Genomic DNA, 23,485 nt, shown 5'->3' with positions numbered 1-23,485 from the left:
CTTCAACTCCCTGGGACGATTGAGTTGGGTTGGTCCTGCTTTGGGCAGGGGGCTGGACTTGATAACTCCGGAGGTCTCTTCCAGCCCTGGGATTCTATGATTCTACCCGAAGGGAGGTTCCAAAGAGGCTGGAGAGAGGCTATTCTCAGTGGGGGTGGATGACAGAACAAGGAGCAATGGTCTCAAGTTGCAGTGGGGGAGGTCTAGGTTGGATCTTAAGAAAAACTATTTCCCTAAGAGGGTGGGGAAGCGCTGGGATGGATTCCCTAGGGAGGGGGTGGAATCTCCATCCCTGGAGGTGTTTGCGTCCCAGTTTGACTAAAGTCCTGGCTGGGAGGATGGAGTTGGGGTTGGTCCTGCTTTGGGCAGGGGGCTGACCTCCCTGGAAGCAATTTCTGGGGGTCACTTTGTTTTAAGGGTCAACTCAGTGCAGCATGTGTGTAAGTGCTACTGCCCTCTACTGGGGAGCAATGGGAACGGCTCTATTCACTGTGACAGACCCTGTGCTCCTCCGTAGGCGCGGAGACTTGCTTTTAGCTCACATGACAGGGGAGGGTGCATCCGGAGCAGGGGGCTCTGAGTTCTAGCCCCATTGCCGGCAGAAGGGCCATGCTTCAGCGTTCCCAGCCCTCGCTTGCTTCTGCAGAGGGAGCATGATTTTTAAAACACAGAGAAGGCCGATGTCCTGGGAATCGGGCAACGCAAAAGGGAGCGTTTCCCGATTATATTTGGAACAAGAAGCTTTTCTGATTTTATGTTTTCTTGTGAGTCCTGAACTGCCCAGGTTGCTGTGTTATTGTAGGGTTGCTCACAAAGCCTGGGTGGGGTTTGTTATGGTTGGGTAATCAAGCTGTGCATGGTGATTGGTTCCTGGGGAAAGGAGGGGACTGTTCAAGAGCGAGTTACAAACAGTGTTTCCTTGTGTGGCCATTCAGGAGAGATTTGGATGCTGGCCCAGCTGATCCGCAGAGTGCCCACAGCTAGTTTTTTTAATTTCTCCTGGTGGTGCACATTCACACAGGTTGCGGTGCACGTAACAAAATTTATTCCACACATGGATGGGAAAAAATCCGCGCATGGGTGGAAAAGATTAGAACATAGGATACCTAGCCAGTGTCTATGCGGGAGTTTGGAGCAGTAGTTTAGGGAAGCACTCATCCCAGCAGTGGAGGAAAAAAGGGACGTGTTCCCAGTCTCCTGCCCTGACCTTGGATACCCTTTTAGATACCTAAACATGAATAGCCGTCTTGTTGTTTGTGCGTCTCCCCCGCCTGACGAGGCTGGGCCTTCCGCCCTCTGTAGGAAGCCAGCAGATTAATGCATGTGAATAAATTATTAAATGGCTTATTGTTCTAGCCGGACCAATTGAGCCGGCGATTTACAAGGCCGCTGGAGTTACTGGAATTCCCCTGACCGCAGCAAAATGCCTCTTTGGCAGGCGCTGCGATGGAGGGCCCTGGCCGCATGTGTCAAAATGCAGCCTTCTCCAATCAGGAGCTAATTGAGAGTCAATAATATCGTTAACCTGGACTGATTAAATACCAGAGTGTTGAGGGGCGTTAAAAACATACGGAGTGAGGTTCCCCCACTGTGGCTGGCCGCTGCTCTCGCCATACCTGGTGCTAAAGCGTGTGGGAAGCTGGTAAATCTTGCTAAGTGTGTTTTAATGCTCCCTTGCCATTTCATTAGCACACAATAACGATTCGAGTACATGTCCCCCCTGTAGAATTAATTAGTCGTTACACAGTATGTTAATCAAAGGGGCGGTGCCAAGGAGCCGCGATCCCACAGCTCTTGAGCCACGGCCAGCGTGGGAAGCATCACACAGGCCTTGCCACGTTCTGGTTTTTTATTTGCTCGAACAAACGCTTCAGCTGTGGCATGCTCCTGCCCCCCTCCAAAATAAATCAGTGGCATCAGCCACTAGACATCCCTACAGTAACAAATCAGCCCGCACGATCGTGGGCAACCCTACAATAACAACTCAGCCTGCACGATCCTGAGCAACCCTACAATAACAAATCAGCCTGCACGATCCTGGGCAACCCTACAATAACAACTCAGCCTGCACGATCCTGGGCAACCCTACAATAACAAATCAGCCCGCACGATCGTGGGCAACCCTACAATAACAACTCAGCCTGCACGATCCTGAGCAACCCTACAATAACAACTCAGACTGCACGATCCTGGGCAACCCTATAATAACAAATCAGCCCGCACGATCCTGGGCAACCCTACAATAACAACTCAGACTGCATGATCCTGGGCAACCCTACAATAACAAATCAGCCCGCACGATCCTGGGCAACCCTATAATAACAAATCAGCCTGCACGATCCTGGGCAACCCTACAATAACAAATCAGCCCGCACGATCCTGGGCAACCCTACAATATCAAATCAGCCCGCACGATCCTGGGCAACCCTACAATAACAAATCAGCCCGCACGATCCTGGGCAACCCTACAATAACAAATCAGCCCGCACGATCCTGGGCAACCCTACAATAACAAATCAGCCCGCACGATCCTGGGCAACCCTACAATAACAAATCAGCCCGCACGATCGTGGGCAACCCTACAATAACAACTCAGCTTGCACGATCGTGGGCAACACTACAATAACAAATCAGCCTGCACGATCCTGGGCAACCCTACAATAACAAATGAGTGCTAGCATCCCAGGGCTGGTAAGCAGCCGTACCGTAACAACCGGCACGTGCAGCCCAGCCCTTGGGAGTGACCCTACGATAGCAAAGCGAGAAGATCTTCAGAGTGACGCCTTGGGCCAGGCCGCTGCACCCCAAAATATCCCAGCAGCCTTTGCACGAGGCTTGCGGCCACGGAGGGAAGTGCCAGCCACCGTTTCATCTTCCCGCAGCAGAGGAGCCCAAGAGAGCGTCTCCCACCCAAACCGATGGAGCAGATGAACCCAGAAATCTCCACGTGTCCCCCGCCCCCCACTCTCCTACGCAGAAGGGGCTGTTTTCCAGCAGGGGCACCCTGTGGAGGGGGGGTTGGTCACCCCATTTCCAAACCCCGTTTGGAGGGGAAGGGCTTTGGGTGATGGATTTCCGGGGGTGGCTCAGGGCTGTTTCTTTTCTCGGCCTTTGCTGTCCCGGCACCGGATTTTCCAGGCCCCGAAGGCAGGCGCCCGCCGCACGGATTGGTTTGGCTTCGCCTGTGCTCCGTGGGATTAGAACAGCGTTACTGGGGGTAGGAGCAGCGGGGTGACAGCTCCGGGGCTGTGCAAAGCTGCCAGCCTGTCGGGCCTCTTCGCTTTCCTGGATGGACAGGGAAGGGGGCTTCATGAAGCTGTTCCCCACCAGCGCACCCCTGTGTGCCGAGTTTGCACAGAGCACGTAGGCATTCCTCTCCGGAGGCCTGGGTTTCCCCCAGAACGATGTTTGCTCTAGCACTGAAGAGCCTGGGAATCAATGCCAGCAGCACATATGAGTGACCCTACAATAACAAACCAGCGCGTGTCCCCACCCTTGCAAGTGACCCTACAACAACAAACCAGCATGGGTTCCCACCTTCCGACTGACCCTACAATAACACACCAGCTCGTGTCTCCTCCCTTGTGAGTGACCCTACAATAACCAACCAGCGCGTCTCCGCCCTTGCGAGTGACCCTACAATAACAAACCAGCATGTATCCTATCCCTGGTGAGTGACCCTATAATAACAAACCAGCACTTGTACCAGCCCTTGTTGTGAGAGACCCTACAATAACAAACCAACACATGTCCCTGCCCTTGCGAGTGACCCTACAATAACAAACTAGCGCATACCCCCGCCCTTGTGAGTGACCCTACAATAACAAACCAGCGCGAGTCCCCGCCCTTGTGAGTGACCCTACGATAACAAACCAGCGTGTATCCTACCCCTTTTGAGTGACCCTACGATAACAAACCAGCACTTGTACCAGCCCTTGTTGTGAGAGACCCTACAATAACAAACCAGTGCATGTCCCCGCCCTTGCGCGTGACCCTACAATAACAATCCAGCGCAAGTATCCCCATTCTCGTGAGGGTTTATACCATAAACCAAACTTCCTTCCTAACGATTTCAGAGCTGCCCTCCTTGGCGCCGTGCTCCCCAGTGAATTCCCGCCCCCCAGGCCCTCAGCGCCCGCACCCACGACCCTTTGCATGCTCAGGAAGCTCAGCAAGGAAAGCCAATTAAAGGCCACGTGGAGAAAAGCCGTTGCGGACGGGCAGCCGTGGAGAACAAAGTCTCTCCTCTGGTTTGGTTAATAACTGCAGGCCGGGCTGCGCGGAGGAATTTATTTCCTGGCTCTGGGCGATTCCCATCCATTCAGGTGTGCAAACCAGGCCGGCTCCTTCACCACCCCTTTGCCTCTGGGGTGGGGGGGGCGGCCGGTTCCTGGAGCCTGCAGGGGTGTCTGGAGTCAGGGCCCTAGCGGAGGATCTCCCCGACTTCTCCCCGACCCACGCTCCAGGTCCCGCAGCCTGGCCTGGCTTGATAGAACCAGCCAGCAGGGGAGGCTGAATGCAAATGAGACTGGAGCCCTGGCCTAAGATGAAACTGAAATTTCCCGGGCGTGGGCGGACCCTGGCAGCATTAATCCAGGGCTGTGAGTGAAATGGACGAGGGGGTCGATTTCCGGCCCCCTCGCCCCAGCACACAGTACAAACTCGGGGGGGGGGGGTGCAGCAGCAGACGCGTTTTGTGTCTGTCTGTGCCTTTCCGCATGTGGCACGCTCAGCAGGCGCAATGCATTTGCACGCAGACGTGGGTGTGCACAGTGCACACGCTTGTGCATGCACGCGGGCCACATCCGTGAGCAGGCTGCATGTGCACCACACATGATGCAAACCCCGGTGGCGAGGGGCTATTCCGGCCAGGCTGGGCCGAGCCCCCCGCACCAGCAGGGCCGGTTAACTGGTTACCTTGGTAAGCATGCTGCTAAGGCGAATGCTAAGTGGGTAATCGGTTAACGCTTTGCATCCCTAGGTGTCTACATCCTGTTCATTTACACAGTACTGGGCATGCTCTCTGCCTGCACAGTGCCCTCGAGGGGGACAGGGCAGGGTTCTCATCCCCCTTTTACAGATGGGAAACTGAGGCACGCAGCGGGCATGTGGCCGCAGGTCACACCGCGAGACAGTGTCAGAGCTGGGAGCTTCCCTGCCCTCTGCTCTCTGCACTTGCAGCATCGTGCGGGCGCTGTGTCCCCGTCGGCCGCGCCCCAAGAGGAGCAGGCATTGGGCAGGCATGCCCGCTGGGGGGGGCTCGTGGAGCGCGGCGCTTTGGGTGCAGCGTGTCTGGCCGTGTCTGCCTGGCGGATGGCACCCAGGTGGGAGCTGGGTGTGCGGGGCGTGGTGCAGGGAGAAGCCCGGAGGGGCGGCCAGCCCTTCGGCCTCTCTGAGCAGAACTCTCCTCCGGTGGGAGCCTGAAGTGAGCAGGGAGCCATTGGGGGGGCAGCTGACACGCTTGGGGTTCCCTGGCTCCCCCGTGCCTGGTGCATCAGGGTCCCTGCGTCACGCCAGTCCGGCCGGCTCCCTCGGGACACGAGCGTGTGTGTCGGGAGGGGGCTACAGCCGTGACTGGCAGCCTGGGGGGGTGCCCAGCTGTCACCCGGGGGGCAGGCGCGGTTCGGCGCGTCCCTCCGGGGCCACTCCAACACCGACACCCCGCGGCTGAGCAGGGACCTCTGCCCCGGCACCGTCGCTGCCTCGGGGCGAGCCCGGAGAGCCCTGGGGGTCTGGGCTCAGCAGGGGAGCAGCTCTGGTGTCCTGCTTAGGGCGGGGGGCCCAGGACTCCTGGGTCAGCGAGCAGGAACTGACGTCACTGCTGTGCCAAGGAGCTGCAGGACGGAGTTTTTGATGGGGGGAGGGGTTAGGACAGGGGACAGCTTCCTGCCGGGAGTGGGGACTATCCGGGGCTGTGCCCAGCTCCTACAGCTGCTTGCTCCATCTCAGCAGGGTGGGTCATTGCTCTGGGCCCCAGAGTGGCTGCAAACCTCTGGGCACCCTGTTTAATTTCCACCAGGACACAGAGTCCTCTGCAAGCCCCGGCCCAGCAGTGTTCCCTCGAAGGGTTTCCATTTCCCTGTGCAGAATAAATTTTGTGTTGTGCACCAAAGCGCGGGCAGATGTGCACCACACCTAGAAACACATGGTGCTGGTTGGGGGCGCTCTGCTAATCATCTGGGAGGCATTTGAATCTCAGCTTACAGGGTACTCGGCTGCCTCCCCCCACCAGACCCACACTTGTCTGACTCAGCTGCCCCTGTGTGACTCGGCAGGGAGGCACCCACTCTGCCACGCTCCGTGCATGGTTCCCGCATTGTATTACTTCCCCCGGCACTGCCAGCCTGTGCGTCCACTGTTCCCACAGTCCTGCCGGGCCTTGGCCTCCCCTCCCTTCCCGGGGGGGTGGCGTGGGGAGGATCCGGGGGAGGGCAGGGCAGGGGTGCGAGCACACAGCTGTGTGTGCGCGTCTGTGTAAGGGAACATGCCTGGGTCTGTGCTGGGGGGGAGGGTGTGAGCGCACGTGCGTGTACCTGTCCGTGGCTCCGTGTGTGTGTGTGTGTGAGCCGGTGTGCGTCTCGAAGCCGGCGCTGGGAGCGCATGTGAGATTTAGTGCCGAGGACGGTGCAAGGAGAGTCAGCCCATTATTCCTGGCGTCCACGTCGGCTCCTGACAGCGCGGCGGGATGGAAATATCTCAGTGAAAGCCAGGCAGGGTCTCTGTCGCTGTCGGGTGTGAGTGACACGCCAGGGCTCTCTCCATCAGGCGCTCCCGGCACAGCCAGGCACGAGCCCCGGGTCGATCCGGTTCTTTTGCCTTTGTCTTTCAAACCGGACCCGCTCCGGGAAGCTTTGCTGGGCAGCCGGGCGCTCGGGGGTCAGGCCAGGGATGGGGACAGCAGGGGAGCCCACACCGGGGGCAGGCCCAGGTCTGATCTCTCCATGGGCGATGCCAGGTGTCACCCACCTCGGACCAGACCCCTTGGCTGGTCTCCCTGTCCCAGCAGTGCCCAGTCCTGGTGCTGGGAACGGCCGGGCACCTTCCCACAGTGAACATCCCTGGGGCTCGCCCGGCCCCGCTCACCTGGCTCCCAGCAAGGGGCGGCTGGGTCAGACGTTTCCAGCAGAAACCAGTGACAACCGGGTCCTGTTGGGGGTCAGTGGGGGGTGGGGCAATTATACAGCGCCCAATGGACAGCTGGCCACCAGCCCAGAGAGCATAGCAGAGCGCTGGAGATCCAGGGCTGGGTGTGGCAGGCACCCCCGGATGGCCCTCACCCACATCCCCATTTAGGCAGGGCGTGGGCAAGCAGGCCTAATGGCTGGAGCAGAAGTCAGGGGCGAGCAGGCAGGGAACAGGGCAGGGGCAGGAGCAGTCACAGCTGGGAGCGCAAGCCCAGAGCATCCAGCGACCTACCCCCCAGCTGAGCTGATAACCTGCCGGCTGCCCTGGTGCAACGCGTTGTGTGCCAGTGGGTTAACCCCACCTCCACCCCAGAGGTGGCTGCATTCGGGGGCTGCCACTGGAGCCGGGCTGGGATTCATGACAGTGAGGCCTGTCAGATCTCCTGCAGGCTAACGATTCGGGACAACCGGGGCTTGGGATTGCAGGTGTGCTTGGCCGCCAGGAGGAAGCCGGGGACTGGCAGGACATAGAGGGCACCTGGCCCGGCTCTCTGGTGAGGTCCCTGCGGGAGAGCCAGGAAACGCTTGATGAGACCAGCCACCGAGGGTACCGACCCAACGGGGGGCTTGTGCTGCCACCTAGGGGCTGGCCAGGGAGCCGGTGGCAGCGGTGACTGGCACAGCCACCTGCATTGAAGAAGGGGGCCGAGATACGCCGGCCGACGCTGGCCTCGCAGCGCACCTGGCCCCCGTGCCGACCCGCACACCGGGCCGGCCCGCGCCTGGCCCCGGCTCCGAGCTGCCGGCCTGCTCCGTCCCCGTGAGCCGGCGGGGGATGGAAGATACAAGGATCCTGCTCTCAGACACGCTTGGACAGCGCTCGTCTTGTTCCTGCAAATCCCCGGCTGCCTGCCACGGCCGGAGCAGACAGGCAGCGCAGACAGGAGATGGCCTGGTGTTGGCAGCCCATGGCCGCCCTGGGGTCCTCCCGGCTTGTCAGGCGTTCCTTTGGAGCTGTGGCGAGACGGAAGGAGGGGGGGAGGGGGAGCCATCTAAGCTGTGGCGCTGAGTGACGGGAGTTTGCAAGGTCTCAGCAGAGCAGAAGGCCTCCATTTCCCCGAGAGCACAGTTCAGCGCAGTAGCAGCGTGTGGGGGGGAACCCAGAGCTGGCCTAGCTGGGCCTGCAGGTCGGGGGTGAGGGGCACTGGCTGAGCTGTGTGGGGGGAGTCTGGAGCTGGCCTAGCTGGGCCTGCAGGTCGGGGGTGAGGGGCACTGGCTGAGCTGTGTGGGGGGAGTCTGGAGCTGGCGTAGCCGGGGCTGCAGGTCGGGGGTGAGGGGCACTGGCTGAGCTGCGTGGGGGGAGTCTGGAGCTGGCGTGGCCGGGGCTGCAGGTCGGGGGTGAGGGGCACTGGCTGAACTGTGTGGGGGGAGTCTGGAGCTGGCGTGGCCGGGGCTGCAGGTCGGGGGTGAGGGGCACTGGCTGAGCTGTGTGGGGGGAGTCTGGAGCTGGCCTAGCCGGGGCTGCAGGTCGGGGGTGAGGGGCACTGGCTGAGCTGTGTGGGGGGAGTCTGGAGCTGGCGTGGCCGGGGCTGCAGGTCGGGGGTGAGGGGCACTGGCTGAGCTGTGAGGGGGGAGTCTGGAGCTGGCGTGGCCGGGGCTGCAGGTCGGGGGTGAGGGGCACTGGCTGAGCTGTGTGGGGGGAGTCTGGAGCTGGCGTGGCCGGGGCTGCAGGTCGGGGGTGAGGGGCACTGGCTGAGCTGTGGGGGGGGAGTCTGGAGCTGGCCTAGCCGGGGCTGCAGGTCGGGGGTGAGGGGCACTGGCTGAGCTGTGGGGGGGGAGTCTGGAGCTGGCCTAGCCGGGGCTGCAGGTCGGGGGTGAGGGGCACTGGCTGAGCTGTGTGGGGGGAGTCTGGAGCTGGCGTGGCCGGGGCTGCAGGTCGGGGGTGAGGGGCACTGGCTGAGCTGTGGGGGGGGAGTCTGGAGCTGGCCTAGCCGGGGCTGCAGGTCGGGGGTGAGGGGCACTGGCTGAGCTGTGTGGGGGGAGTCTGGAGCTGGCGTGGCCGGGGCTCCAGGTCGGGGGTGAGGGGCACTGGCTGAGCTGTGTGGGGGGAGTCTGGAGCTGGCGTGGCCGGGGCTGCAGGTCGGGGGTGAGGGGCACTGGCTGAGCTGCGTGGGGGGAGTCTGGAGCTGGCGTGGCCGGGGCTGCAGGTCGGGGGTGAGGGGCACTGGCTGAGCTGCGTGGGGGGAGTCTGGAGCTGGCGTGGCCGGGGCTGCAGGTCGGGGGTGAGGGGCACTGGCTGAACTGTGTGGGGGGAGTCTGGAGCTGGCGTGGCCGGGGCTGCAGGTCGGGGGTGAGGGGCACTGGCTGAGCTGTGTGGGGGGAGTCTGGAGCTGGCCTAGCCGGGGCTGCAGGTCGGGGGTGAGGGGCACTGGCTGAGCTGTGGGGGGGGGAGTCTGGAGCTGGCCTAGCCGGGGCTGCAGGTCGGGGGTGAGGGGCACTGGCTGAGCTGTGTGGGGGGAGTCTGGAGCTGGCGTGGCCGGGGCTGCAGGTCGGGGGTGAGGGGCACTGGCTGAGCTGTGGGGGGGGGAGCCTGGGGATGCACCAGCAGCGCAGGGAGATATGTTGCAGCTTGGGATCGACGGGCGCCATGGAAGCTGGTGCGGGAAGCTTTGCACCGCCCGTCCCCACAATCTGACCCACTTGCCCTGCAGTGTCAGCTCACGGCTGCACCCGTGGGTGGCTCAGGGCATGACAAGGCCTGCTGAGACCCCCTTGGGGTGAAACAGCCTCCCCCTGACTCCATTCGCCCCCACTTGTCGTCGGAGCCCTGCCGGGCTCTCTGCGCAGCCTTGGACCGAAACCTCCATCCCCCTCTTCTCCTTTGTCCCATCAAAACCTCCCGTCTCCTGTTCCGCAGCCGCCGCATGGGGCGGATTAAATTCCCAGCGCAGCAGCCCAGGGGCCGAGGTGTTCAGCTCGTGCTCCTGTCAGGGTGCCAGGGGAGCAGAAGGGGGTGGGGGGGACACGGGCAGGGCTGATGCCCGCAGCAGGTGGGCGGCAGGTTCCAGTCTGTAAGGCAGTGACTGTCCGTTAGTGTCTTGTTATTAAAGTTTCATTTAAACCGTGCATCAAAAGGACAGACGCAGCCGTGTGAAAGCAGCCTGCGGCCCTTTGTAATACTTGATTGAATTTCAGGGGCGAGGCTCGGGTTTCCATATTTATTTCCTCCTCGCCTACATCTCTGATTTCTCTCTGCTCCGTACAGAAGCAGTCTGGTACTGCTTGAACCTGCGAGGTCAGGTGCCTGAAGCAAAGGGGCAGCATGGCCTCGTGAGTCGCGTGCTAGCCTGGGACCCCGCACAGCGGGGGTTTTTCCTAGGTTTGCACTCCGACTGACCTTGGCAAATCACGTCCCTTTCTCTGCATCTGTCCCTCTGGTGCCTGGTCTAGACTCTGAACACTTCAGGCTGCAAGCCCTGGTCTACACTTGGTTGAAATAACCCGGCTAAGGTCAAAGTAGTAAGCGGTGCGTCCAGGCGACTACACCCGATCATATATATAGTAGCCCAGTGTCTGAGAGTCTGTAACGCCGAAATGCTGGCTGTTCCCTCTGGGGGGCGCTGTTGCTGAAATGCTGGCTGTTCCCTCTGGGGGGCGCTGTTGCTGAAATGCTGGCTGTTCCCTCTGGGGGGTGCTGTTGCTGAAATGCTGGCTGTTCCCTCTGGGGGGCGCTGTTGCTGAAATGCTGGCTGTTCCTTCTGGGGGGTGCTGTTGCTGAAATGCTGGCTGTTCCCTCTGGGGGGCGCTGTAGCTGAAATGCTGGCTGTTCCCTCTGGGGGGGGCGCTGTTGCTGAAATGCTGGCTGTTCCCTCTGGGGGGCGCTGTTGCTGAAATGCTGGCTGTTCCCTCTGGGGGGCGCTGTAGCTGAAATGCTGGCTGTTCCCTCTGGGGGGGCGCTGTTGCTGAAACGCTGGCTGTTCCCTCTGGGGGGCGCTGTTGCTGAAATGCTGGCTGTTCCCTCTGGGGGGCGCTGTTGCTGAAATGCTGGCTGTTCCCTCTGGGGGGCGCTGTTGCTGAAATGCCGGCTGTTCCCTCTGGGCGGCCCGTGCGGGGAGTGCAGGGCCCATACGGCCGCTTGTGCCGCTTGCTCCCCCGTGGCGGCCTGGCTAAGCAGTGCAGAAGTCAGCCAAGCGCCACGGCGGGAGGCGAAGGGGGGCGGGGCGGTGACGTGTGGCGTGACAGCATTGCAGGCCCCACCCCCTGGCCGTGAATGTCACCGCCCCGCCCCCCTTCGTTTCCCGCCGTGGCGCTAGGCTGACTTCTGCGCCGCTCAGCCGGGCTGCCACATGGGAGCAAATGGCGCAAGTGACGGTTTGGGCTCCACGGTTCCCCGAGTGAGAGGCAGGACAGGCAGGAGAAGAGAAAGAGAGAGAGAGAGAAAGGCAGGAGGCAGAGGAGAGCTGAGAGAGAGAGGGGAAGGCAGTAGGAGGAGGAGAGAGAGAGAGAGAGAGAGAGAAAGGCAGGAGGCAGAGGAGAGCTGAGAGAGAGAGGGGAAGGCAGTAGGAGGAGGAGAGAGAGAGAGAGAGAGAGAAAGGCAGGAGGCAGAGGAGAGCTGAGAGAGAGGGGAAGGCAGTAGGAGGAGGGGAGAGAGAGAGAGAGAGAGAAAGGCAGGAGGCAGAGGAGAGCTGAGAGAGAGGGGAAGGCAGTAGGAGGAGGGGAGAGAGAGAGAGAGAGAGAAAGGCAGGAGGCAGAGGAGAGCTGAGAGAGAGGGGAAGGCAGTAGGAGGAGGGGAGAGAGAGAGAGAGAGAGAGAGAGAGAAAGGCAGGAGGCAGAGGAGAGCTGAGAGAGAGAGGGGGAGGCAGGAGGAGGAGGAGAGAGAGAGAGAGAGACCGAGCGAGAGACTGGAGGCTCAGGAAAGAAGACTGACGTGGAGGAGAGACCTAAAAATCCTGTCTTATGATGGGCTAATTGGCTAGTTTCAAAATAACAAACCACTTAAATCAGAATCTGCCCTCCTGCTTTCCTCGAGAGTAACGCTCATTCCAAGGTAGCTATTTCGAAAGAGCGGCAGTGTGGACACGCCGGTGCCGCTATTTCGAAATAAAGATCCCCAGAGTCATTCGAGCTAGTTACTGCCCCGTGCTTCGGGGGTCTGAGTCGAGGTAGCACATCCACATTAGTGGAGCCTGTCTTGGATTCATTTCGAGGATTCCCCGCAGTTCGAATTTGTTAAACCGGGAGCGAAGTGGAATTTAGTTATTTCGAAAGAGTTTCCTCGTGTAGACATGCCCCAAGCGTGCCGTGGAGCAGGGGCCCTGTAATTCCCATATGATTAAATACAGGGGAGGGGGTTGAATATTAAATACCGGGGGAACTTGGAGCCCCATTCCAAGCTGGGGAAAGGGGACCGGGCTGGAAGGGTTAACGGCGCATGCCCGAATGAGCCGATGTGCGTTTATTTTATCTCCTAATAATCGTCTGAGGCTGGAGGGAGAGATAAGAGCAGCAGCCGCAGGTGGCAGGGATGATAAGCGGTTTGACGTGCAGCACAGTCCAGACTCCAGAACCGTGCCGGGCGGGCCGGTCCTGCTCCCCCTCCTGGGAGCGGCTGGCCCCGCTGTTGCACCCAGTCTCTGAAGTCCAGCCCCGGCGTAGGGCCAGAGTGCCATGCTGCCAGCGCAGTCTGGAAGTGAGCAGCGAAGAGTTTCGAGGACGGGCAGCGGCTCAGCCCAGGAGCAGGCAAAGGGCAGAGTTCGCTGGAGGCGGCCGTGGGGTTTCAGGGCCTGGCGCTCGTTTGGGTGATGCCCGTCAGTGTTGCTCCTTGAGCTGAGCCAACTGGCTTTGGCCCTGGGCTCCTCTCCTGACGAGAGCAGGGAGGCCAGGCTGTCCCTGGGGGAAGATGCTGGCTGCTCCGGAGCAGGCGAGGTTTCCCTTTGGGTCATGCTGGGGGGCTGTATCAGGTCCCAGCAACGGCCACGCCGAGAAAGCAACGGGATCGGGCTGCTCTGCATTAGCAAATGCTCTGACAGCAAAGGCAGAACCCCGTGACCACTCGCTTGCCCCGGCCGTGAGCAGGCGAGGAAGAACGTCGCCAGCCAAGCAGAACTTGGCTCTTCGGCGGTTCCCGCTGCGTTTGACTTGAGCCTTGAGCCACGGGGGTCTTGTTTCTCCTGGCTGCCTCAGCAGAGGGGCCGGGACTCCGTCTGCACAGGAGTCCTTGGCTGCAGGCGCGACCTGTACAAAAGCTGGAGTCGAACTCCTAAGACAGGGAAACTAGAGCGCCTGGCACGGAACGAAGCTGTGGGTACAGCGGAAACTCGGTGGGACGGGGCTAGTGTGTGAGACGCGGTCGAACCCGGGTACAAAAGGGGTGAGAGTGGCCGAGGAAGTGGCGTCGCTGGGGGAGTGGCGCTGGGTGGGAAAGACGCACTGAGTCAGAGTCAAAATCGGGAAGGAGTCGAACTGCCCCGCAGCATCTTGACAGATAGAAATTCCACGTGTGAGGAGCCAGGCTTGTCACCCGCCCGCCTGACCAGGAGGGTGATTGGGATTAAGAACGAAGGAACGGCCAGATTGGGTCAGAGCAAAGGTCCATCTAGCCCCGTGTCCTGTCCGCCGACAGTGGCCAATGCCAGGGGCTCCAGCGGGAGGGAACAGACCATGTCATCCGTCCCCTGTCATCCATTTCCAGACAAACAGAGGCTGGGGACACCATTCCTACCCATCCTGGCGAATAGCCATTGATGGACCTAACCTCCATGAATTTACCTAGGTCTCTTTTGAACCCTGTTAAAGTCCTGGCCTTCACAACATCCTCTGGCAAGGAGTTCCACAGATTGACTCTCAGGGAGGCTACAAAGGCAGAAAATAATGGGGCATTTCAACTCTTCCCCCTATTGTCTCTCCTCCAGGGTGGGATGCAGAGATAACATTTCTAATCACTATTAGGGTGTGTCTAAAATACATGGCTCCATTGATGGAGCCATGTAGATTAGGGTGACTGGCAAAGGGAAATGAAGCCGCGATTTAAATAATCGCGGCTTCATTTAAATTTAAATGGCTGCCGCGCTGAGCCGACAAACAGCTGATCAGCTGTTTGTCGGCTCAGCGCACTAATCTGTACGCTCCCGCGCCGACCTGTCGCCCAGGCCCCGCGCTTAAAAAAGCCCCGCGCATGCGCCATGGTGCCACCGTGCATGCACATGGCATCACGGCAAATGCGCCGTGGCAAAGGGGGGGCCCCGCGGAGTTACGCTGCCTGGGGCCCCGCAAAACAGTCATCTGCCCCTGCTTGTAGGATGAGGTTTACCGGGGTGGTCGATAAAGGCCTTTCATGTCGGCAGGGAAGCGTCCAGACTAGCGCGCTGAGCCAACAAACAGCTGATCAGCTGTTTGTCGGCTCAGCGCAGCAGCCATTTAAATTGAAATGAAGCCGCGATTATTTAAATCGTGGCTTCATTTCCCTTTGCCGAACAAACAAATCTACATGGCTCCGTCGACGGAGCCACGTAGTCTAGACGTACCTTAAATGACTGTGCCTTGGAGCAACAAGGCACAAGGGGAGAAGCAGAGGGGGAGAGACAGTTCTTCATTTAGTCCCATGTGTCACACTAGTGTCCAGGAGGTGAAAACCGCTGGTAAGAGTGACCATAAGGCAATGAAATGTACCAACTCCACACAGAGGACCGTGCCAAAGAAACCCAGTGAAGTAGCATTGAACTTCACAAGGGGAATGCCACGCAAATGAGGATGCTGGTTAGATGGCCATCAAAAGGAGCAGTCGCCAGAGTGAAAAGCCTGCAAACTGCAAGGAGATCATTCACACCTTAATTGAGGCTCAAACGAAATGTAGACCCCCCCCCCCCCCCACTAAGGGGGCCAAAAAATGCCTCAGGGGCTGAACTGCAGAGTAAAAGAGGCAGCTAGAATTGTTAATTGCTAATATCGGGGTTTCCCCTTTTAATTCACGATTATTTAACCTGCGTGTGAACAGTTTCACCATCGACAATAAGAAAGGAAATGAGAGTTAATCTTATTAGTTATAGAAACATATATGATTTGTAATACCTAATTATACCCACTGACCTTGCCACGGTTCATATTCCTCATTCAGAAATAGCCAATTACTGATGTTTCAGAGAAAAGCAAAATAATAAATATAACCAGCCAACGCTGCATTGCTTATGAAATCCCTCCTAACCCTGTTTGTTCTAAAAAAAGGATTATAACGATTAGAATTTGTTTTCCTTAAAACATATTAATATTAATAAGTAGCAGGCTTAAAACAAAGAAAAAGTATCAGAGGGGTAGCCGTGTTAGTCTGAATCTGGGCCTCATCCTCCTTGATTGGATCCACCTCGTCATCTCCAGCCTGACTCTGGCCTGCATATTTATGCCTGCCTCTGGAAATTTCCACTCCATGCATCTGACGAAGTGGCTCTTTGCTCACGAAAGCTTATGCTCCAAGACTCCGGTTAGTCAACAAAGAAAAAGAAGTTCATGCAATGCACAGCCAACCTGTGGAACTCCTTGCCAAAGGATGTGGTGAAGTTCAGGACTTTAACAGGGTTCAAAAAAGAGCTAGCTAGATTCATGGAGGTTAGGTCCCTCAACGGCTATTAGCCAGGATGGACAAGGATGGTGTCCCTACCCTCTGCTTGCCAGAAGCCAGGAATGGGTGACAGGGGAGGGATCACTTAATGGGCTAGCTGGACAGGACACTGGGCTAGATGGGCCTTTGGTCTGACCCAGTCTGGCCGTTCTTATGTAGAAGCAAAAAAGCCTCCTTTGAAAATTGGAAGTCAAGTCCCAGTGAAAGCACAAATGTAATAAACAGGCCCCGAGAGACGCTGGCCGAGGAGAGCCTAGCTAACGGCTCCGCTCCGCCCGCTCATGCCGGGTGGGTCGGATGGTCATTTCCTTACCTGGGGCCCTCAGCAAGGGGGCAGAACAGAGTCGTTTGCAGAGACAGCCCCCCTGTAAGCAGGTGCCCGGGGGTCCGGTGTGATGCATTGACCAGTGACACCGGCTCCCAGCAGCGACCCCCAAGTGAGAATCCCCCAGGCCAGGGGCCCACACAAGCCCCCAATGCTCCTGCCATGCTGAATGGCAGATGTGGGGACAGAGAGGCCATTAATGGCATAGCAGCAAAGGGGGAAAGCACGTGGGGGGGGGGGGGAGTCCTGAACCCAATCCCCTTCCAGCAAAGGGGGAAAGCACGTGGGGGGGGGGGGGGAGTCCTGAACCCAATCCCCTTCCCTCCTGGGGTCAGTGGGGCCCAGGGGTCTCCTTCCCCACGGCACAGAATAGACCGAAAGGACGCAGCGTCCTCTCTCAGGCAGCGCTGCACAGCCGGGCACTTGCGGCTCGGAGCAGCGCTTTGCGGGGCATCGGTTTAGCCTCTGCGAAGCTCAGAGATTGACTGCAAAGGTCAGGAGTTCTAAACGCTTCTGCCTTTGACAGCCTGGCACCCCTGGGCACCCCTGGGCACCCCCTCCATCCCCCCACCCCCGCCGCTGGTGACCGCTGCTTGGTTCTCCTGGCAGAAACGCGTCCTCAGCGTTGTTTCCTGCTCAGAGAGAGGGCCGAACCCTACACCCAGGCACTGATTTCACGGCAGCAAGAGGTTTCCCCCGTCCCTCCCTTGGCATGGTTAGTTTTTAAAGGCATGCGCACTACCAGAGCTGTGTGAGAGCACAGGAAACAGCATGGCTGTGAAGAAAGGCCATACTGGGTCACGTAGGCACCAGTGGCATGGACAGCCCCTTCCATCCGCTCCTGCCCCCCCAGCACCTCCTGCCTGCTGGGGACCAGCTGTTCAGCAGCATGTAGAAAACAGTGGGGGGAGAGGGAGGAGGAAAAGTGGCGTGTGTTTTTGGGGAAGGGCAGGGCCTGGGGCAGAGCATGGGGTCAGCAACTCCTACAGACAGTACGTGTGTTGGGTCCATCTAGCCCAATATCCTGTCTTCTGACAGTGACCGGTCCCAGATGCTTCGGAAGGAACCAACAGAGCTGGACAGTTTATTGACTGATCTGTCCCTGATTACCCAGTCTCAGCGCCTGGCAGCCAGAGGTGTAGGGACCCCCCCACAGCATGGGCTTGCGTCCCTGCGCACCTTGGCTAATAACCATTGGTCAGCCTATCCTCCAAGGAGCATCATGGGTAAAAAATGCAAATATATCCTGCAGGCAGTGTTCTCGTAATTCCATTTGCTGCCAGCAGGGGGATGTAGAGTTCATAGAACACTAGAACTGGAAGGGACCTCGCGGGGTCATCGAGTCCAGCCCCCTGCCCTCACGGCAGGACCAAGCTCCGTCTAGATCATTCCTGACAGGTGTCTGTCCAACCTGCTCTTAAATATCCCCAGTGATGGAGATTAAACAACCTTCGTAGGCAATTTATTCCAGTGCTTCACCACCCTGACAGTGAGGAAGTTTTCCCTCAACCTCCCTTGCTGCAATTTAAGCCCATTGCTTCTTGGCCTATCCTCAGAGGCCAAGGAGAACCATTTTTTCCCTCCTCTTTGTAACACCCTTTTAGGTACTTGAAAGCGGCTCTCATGTCCCCTCTTAATCGTCTCTTTTCTAAACTAACCAAGCCCAGTTCTTTCAGTCTTCCCTCATAGCTCCTGTTTTCTAAACCTCTCATCATTTTTGTTGCTCTTCTCTGGACCTTCTCCAATTTCTCCATGTCTTTCTTGAAATGTGGGGCCCAGAACGGGACACAATCCTCCAACCGAGGCCTAACCGGTGCACAGCCGAGGAGAAGAATGACTTCTCGTGTCTTGCTCACAACAATCCTGTGAATGCCTCCCAGAGTCATGTTTGCATTTTTTTGCAGCGGTGTCACGCGATTGACTCATAATTAGCTTGTGGTCCACTATAACCCCAAAATCCCTTTCTGCAGGGCTCCTTCCTAGACAGTCACTTCTCATTCTGTGTGGGAGACACGGATTGTTCCTTCCTAAGTGGAGCACTTTGCATTTGTCCAAATAGAACTTCAGCCTATTTCCCTCGGACCGTTTCTCTGGCTTATCTCTATTTCCTTCCCCCGCTCCATTCCTCCAGCTGTCTGGCGGGTTGCAAAGTTTGTGGTTGTGGCTTTGGAGAAGGGAACGGGTCCTTGGGGAGGTGATTGCACATGAGTCAGTAAGTGCCGAGGGCGATGTGGATATCGGTCATGCTGGAAAGGGAGCAGGAACTCACGTAGTCTCCGATGGGTGTTTTCTCTCAGTGTGTCTCTATCGACTTAGTCACCTCTCTCTCCCCGTCAGGTACATGATCACCTCACTGGACCGCACCCATGCCGGCGTCTACCGCTGCATCGTTCGCAATCGGATGGGGGCCCTCTTGCAAAGGCAGACGGAAGTACAGGTGGCATGTAAGTGGCACTCTCCTCATGGCTCCGTTGGGGGGTCTCTTAGTCTTAGCAGCCGGGGTGCCCTGAATGCCCAGCCGGGCTCAGACGACCTTCCCGGCCCACGGCGGGTGGGTGTCATTGTTCTAAATTAGGGTTCTGCCGGTAGCGCCTGACCAAGGCTGGGGCCCCTCGGTGCTACGTGCTGTATCAGCACAGAACAGCAAAGAGTCCCTGCCCCAAGGACTGTCCAGTCTCAGGTCCGCATGGGCAGCCCTTTGGGAGCAGTGCTGCCCGGGGCTTGCAGTTCTCTGGGTAAATTCCTCTGCAGCATGGGCGGCTGGTAATATAGGCAAGGGAAGGCTCTGCCTTCCCAAAATTGCCTACGCACCACAGCTGCCAAGAAGGCTGGGGCCACGGCATGGGAGCCTGACTCCCCGGCTGCCAGGGAGGGCGAGAACACGGCAGCCCCAGCGGTCCAGGTGGCCAGGAAGGAACAGGCTGGAGGTGGGCGGGGCTTGGTTCCAGGGGCGGGCCTCAGGCGGAAAGGGGCGGGGCTGGGGCTTGCCTTAATCTGTAGCTCCTCCCCGTCATGTCCACTGGACAGAGGCTCCGTGCAGCCGATGCGGCTGGCTCGGGGTAGCCATCCGTGCTCCATTTTCAACCCAATAAAAGCTTCACGCGGGGGAGGAAGGGGGGGGAGATCCTGGACCCGGCTGGAAAATTTTGGGGGGGAGGGGCAGCGAGGTGACCCAACGCGCCGTCGGCCCAAATGCGTTCTGTGGGTCAGGGCGCAGGAGAGGGCATGAGGAGCGGATGAAGCCCGGCCAACCGGCAGTACGTGGGGACACGAGGCAATTCACACTGGAAAGGCGTCTTCTGAGCCGTGCACCCCCCGCCACCCCGCTGGGCTTGGAATTCCCTGCAACCGAGCCATGACTGGGGGGCGCTGGCGGATTGGTGAGGGGTTTCCAGACCTGTGAGCTAGCAGGAGAGTGTAGGGGGGGATCAGCAGATCTGGGGGGTGGGAAGCCCCAGGGCATGGGCCAGGACTGAGGGGTTTTGACAGAACGAAGGCAGTTTACACCACTCCTCTCGCAAGCCACCATCCTCCCGGCTCCACTCAGGAGTAAACTCCCCCTCTCCCGCCCCGGCAAGAGGAACCCACTCCCAGGGGGAGCCTTGGACCAGCACCTAAAGCAAACAGCGTTAGTAATCATTATGGAAAGCAAATGCAAACACTGGTGCGGGCAGCGGCGCCCGCATAAATCAGCAGCGAGGCAGCTGCAGACGCCCTAAAGAGCGGGAAAGGCTGGAGGGAAGATGATGGATTTCAGGCTGGCGAGAGGCGCGGGAACGCTGGCTGGCCTCCGCCGAAGAGACAGGGAAAACCGGGAGCAAAGGGGCGAGGGGAAGCGATGGGCCCAGAGGCGGGCCCCGACCCAGGCTGGCACCCTGTTGTGCCGGGCGCTGCACAGACATGGAGTGAGGGATGGGCAGTGTACGGACACCAGGCAGCAGGGCCAGGCCCCAGGCCGGCACAGCCCCTCTCAGCTGGACTGGAGGGTTGTTTTGGGGGTTCACGCAGAAGGCAGGGACCCAGCGCCAGTCGTGCGCCCAGGACTGGCTGACCTAACTCAGCCTGGGAGAGGGGCAGAGGCAGACGTGGCTGGGAAGAGTGAAAAGGGAGGGGTGGCCGAGGCTGACGGAGCTGGAAGAAGGGGTTCCTCGCTGGGCATGGTGCTGTCCACACGGGCAGGGGGGTGCCGCACCGTGGGGCAGAGCGCCCCGGCGGGCAGGGGGCCGATCAAGCAGGGATGCCAAGAGCCTGTCGCGTCCCGTGGTGCCGAAGCTCTTTCAACCTCCCTCGCTCAGCGCTGGGATGAAAGCCTGGGGCCAGGACCCAGCAGTAGGAGCCGGGTGGCTCGTTCTAATTCACTGAGCTGCCTCTCGTCCGGCAGCTACGCAGCTGGAAGGGGAACACTGGAGCAAAAGGCACCCTCCCACTGACCACATCTGGGGGGGTCCTGTCCTTGAATGTTTGTCTCCCCCGTCCCCACCGCTGTTCTTCCGTGTCTGGTTCTGCCAGCTTCCTCCCTGCGCAGGCCTGTGGGGATGACGCCGTCCCCCCGGACATGAGCCCCACACACGGAGTGGCCCCTCCCCAGCGGCTTTCAGGTGCGACCCCCGCGAGGCTGGGATCCCGCCCCAGCTGCCAACGAGGAGACGAAAGTATTTTCCGGGTTTTTTTGTTTGTTTTTAATTGGGCAGGGGCCAGAAATAACGGACTGTCCGGGCGAAAACCAGACACCTGGCAACCTACACCTGGGCGGGCCGGCCTCCTCTCGATCGGGGCCCTCTTGGGTAGGGGCGTCGTGGTCAGCCACATAGGAACAAAGCCTGGCCCGTGCTCTGGGCAGAACCTATGATTCACCACCAGCGGGCTAGTAAGATGGAGGCTGCACAGCACGTTACTCTTTTCACCATCCGGTCACCTGCCCCTGCTGTGCACCCCGGCTGGGTGGCAGCCTCTCTGCTCCCTGCCGGCAGAAGGGTGAATTAGAGGCTCTGCTAGAAGGGAAGGGCAACCTCTCCTCTATGACTCCAGGGATCGGGGTTCAGGGCAGCACCCTGCCACAGCCTCCCTGTGAGCCCTTGGGCAAGTCGCTTCACTCTTCCCGCCTCATTTACCGGGGGATACCGATCCTTTCTCATCTGTTCAGGTATCGAGGGGCCATCTCCTAGGATGGCTAAATACAGCGCCGGAGGCAACCGGCTCCTGCTCTCATGGGTGGAAGCAATTAGAGGGAACTTTGGTCACCAGGTCTGGTTTAGACTTGAGGGCTCCTGAGGCTGAAATCAAAGCCCGATGACCACCACGCAGGCTTAAAGGGGCCATCAGCTCTGGGCATCGTGACTCAGTTTACCAGCTGCCTGCCTGGGACTGAAGCCCTTGGGCTTCTGCTCTGACCCATCCTGCCGGGGGTGGCGGGACTCAGACTGTGGTCCCCCAGCCCGTGGTGATGGGGCTCGGTCCAATTCAGGCTTCAGATCCCTCTCCTAGGGTTGTGCCGTGATTTTGTTGTCCGAAGAGGGTCGCGGGGCAGTGACGTTGGCGAACCCCGGTCTCAGATGGCCTCCCTGTGTCCTTCTACCCTTAAAAATCTGGGACTCGAAAAGAACCGGCAGAGCCCGGCCAGTTTTCCTGGGCTCCTCCGACACGTGGCCCATCCTCCGCAGTGCGAGGACTCTCCGGGCCACGTCATGAACGGCTGAATGTGTCTGAGCCAGGCCCGGCGTGTGCCTCGGCGTCTCGTCTGGCGTGAAGGTGTCCACGCAGGGCCAAGCCGCGTCAGAACAACACGAGCCCCCTGATCGGCCTTTGCAGCGTAGCAACGGGCCGGGACTCGGGGCTCAGAGTTTGCACCGGGACCCTCCCCAGTTGCCATTTCACCCCAGGGCTGAGCGATTGGCTTTCTCCTTCGCTCGTTTGAATGGGAGCCCCATCCCACCCCCCTGCCACCCCCAAACCTGGCGCCAGCCCGATCCCCGCCGGCCCGGCTCCCGAAGAGCGATGACAAATCAAGACGCTAATGAGAAATTAATAAGGCAGCTGCGCTAACAACTAATGATAATGGCAAAGTCGTTAAAAAAAGATTCTTTACATGTTTTTAATTACAGCAATTAAGAGAAGTCAATAAAATATCTCCCCTTCCCTCCCCCTTCCTCACACGCCCTAGTTTATTCCTGGTTTTTTTTTTTTTTTTAACTGCGATAAACTTCCAGCAAGCAAATGGCGGAGCAATAAGGAGGACGAATGAGACGCCAACCTTGCCCGCAATGCCAAGCTCGTGAGTTGTCGCAAACCATGCGCACCGCTGGCCTTTCCTCCTGCTTCTCTTGGCCCCGTCGACTTCCTCGAGGGTTATCCACGTAGGGTCTGGAGCCTTTCTCTCTTCAGCTCGGCCTACCTGTTGCTTTTCAAGATGGCCCCTGTGGGCAAGATGGAGGGGGCATGGATGGGTCATCTTCGGCTTGGATTGAAGCACGAGGTCCATTGTGTGGTGGCGGGAGGCCAATCAGAGCCCCCCCAATATGCTATTTCTTTGTGGCCCCTGGAAGCCCCAGGCCTGAACCTGGCCCCCAGCGTGCTGGGCGCTGTACAAACCCAGAAAAAAAAAAGGCTCGGGAGCAGCCCTCTTAGTCTGTAAGGCTACGTCTATGCTGCAGCGCTATTTTGGGATACCTCCCGTATCGTGAAATACCCATTCCGTGTCTTTCGAACGTGCCTGTTATTTCGAAATATAGCAGGCTCGCTATTCTGGCGACCCTGTAAACCTCATTCCATGAGGAGGAAGGGACATTTCGGAAGAGCGCTTTATTTCGAAATCAGTGCTGCGTGGACAGCGCCAAAGTTTGAAAGAAGCCATTTTGAAATGAACTGGAAATAAGCTACGCAATTTGCGCAGCTCAAATTGCGTAGCGTATTTCGAGCCACGGGTGCAGTATGGCTGCACCCTAATTGTAAAAACAACGAGTAGTTTTGAAGACCAACATATATAGAACTCACGAGCTTTCGTGGGCAGAAGCCACTTCCTCAGATGCGTTGGAGTAGAAAGAACAGAAACCAAGAGGTAAATATGCAACAGCAGAAGTGCCTGTCAATTGTAGGACCCGTGATAATGAGACTAATTAAGTGGGCTGGCTGTGTCCCAGTCATCGCTTTGGATGGGGAAACACAGATGAGAATGGCAGGAGAAACTGGCTTTGTAATGTGCCAGCCAGTTTGTGTCTTTGTTTACGCCCAGGGCGACGGTGTCAAATCTGTAGCTGAATTCCAGTGTTGCAGCCTCGCTCTGGAACTGGGTAGCGAAATCAGGCCTTGCCGGTGAACGTGAAAGACACAAGATGGACACAACAGGTGGGGGGGGGGGCGTAAGGAGGCAGCTGGACAGGATGGGTCAGCATGGCCGGCGGTGGTCTCAGCACACCAGTAGCCAAACCG

At 58.8% G+C, this 23,485-nt stretch overlaps 1 protein-coding gene across 3 annotated transcripts in view; it reads left to right on the top strand.

Moving 5' to 3' along the window:
• SDK2 (sidekick cell adhesion molecule 2) overlaps positions 1–23,485 on the top strand; it is a 177,653-nt gene that overhangs the window by 97,514 nt on the left and 56,654 nt on the right. For 2 of the 3 annotated variants that reach the window (XM_075904030.1, XM_075904029.1), the window contains exon 3: positions 18,398–18,504. The exons of the other annotated variant lie outside the window; for it this stretch is intronic. In XM_075904030.1, coding sequence (XP_075760145.1) covers positions 18,398–18,504 — 107 coding nt within the window. The remainder of the gene's footprint in view (positions 1–18,397; positions 18,505–23,485) is intronic. 3 annotated transcript variants of the gene reach the window in all.

This window comes from Pelodiscus sinensis, chromosome 20, assembly GCF_049634645.1.
Source record: "Pelodiscus sinensis isolate JC-2024 chromosome 20, ASM4963464v1, whole genome shotgun sequence".
In the NCBI taxonomy this organism is placed as follows: Eukaryota; Metazoa; Chordata; order Testudines; family Trionychidae; genus Pelodiscus; species Pelodiscus sinensis.
Note: the sequence above shows the minus strand (reverse complement) of the source record. Positions and strands in the feature narration are given on the sequence as shown.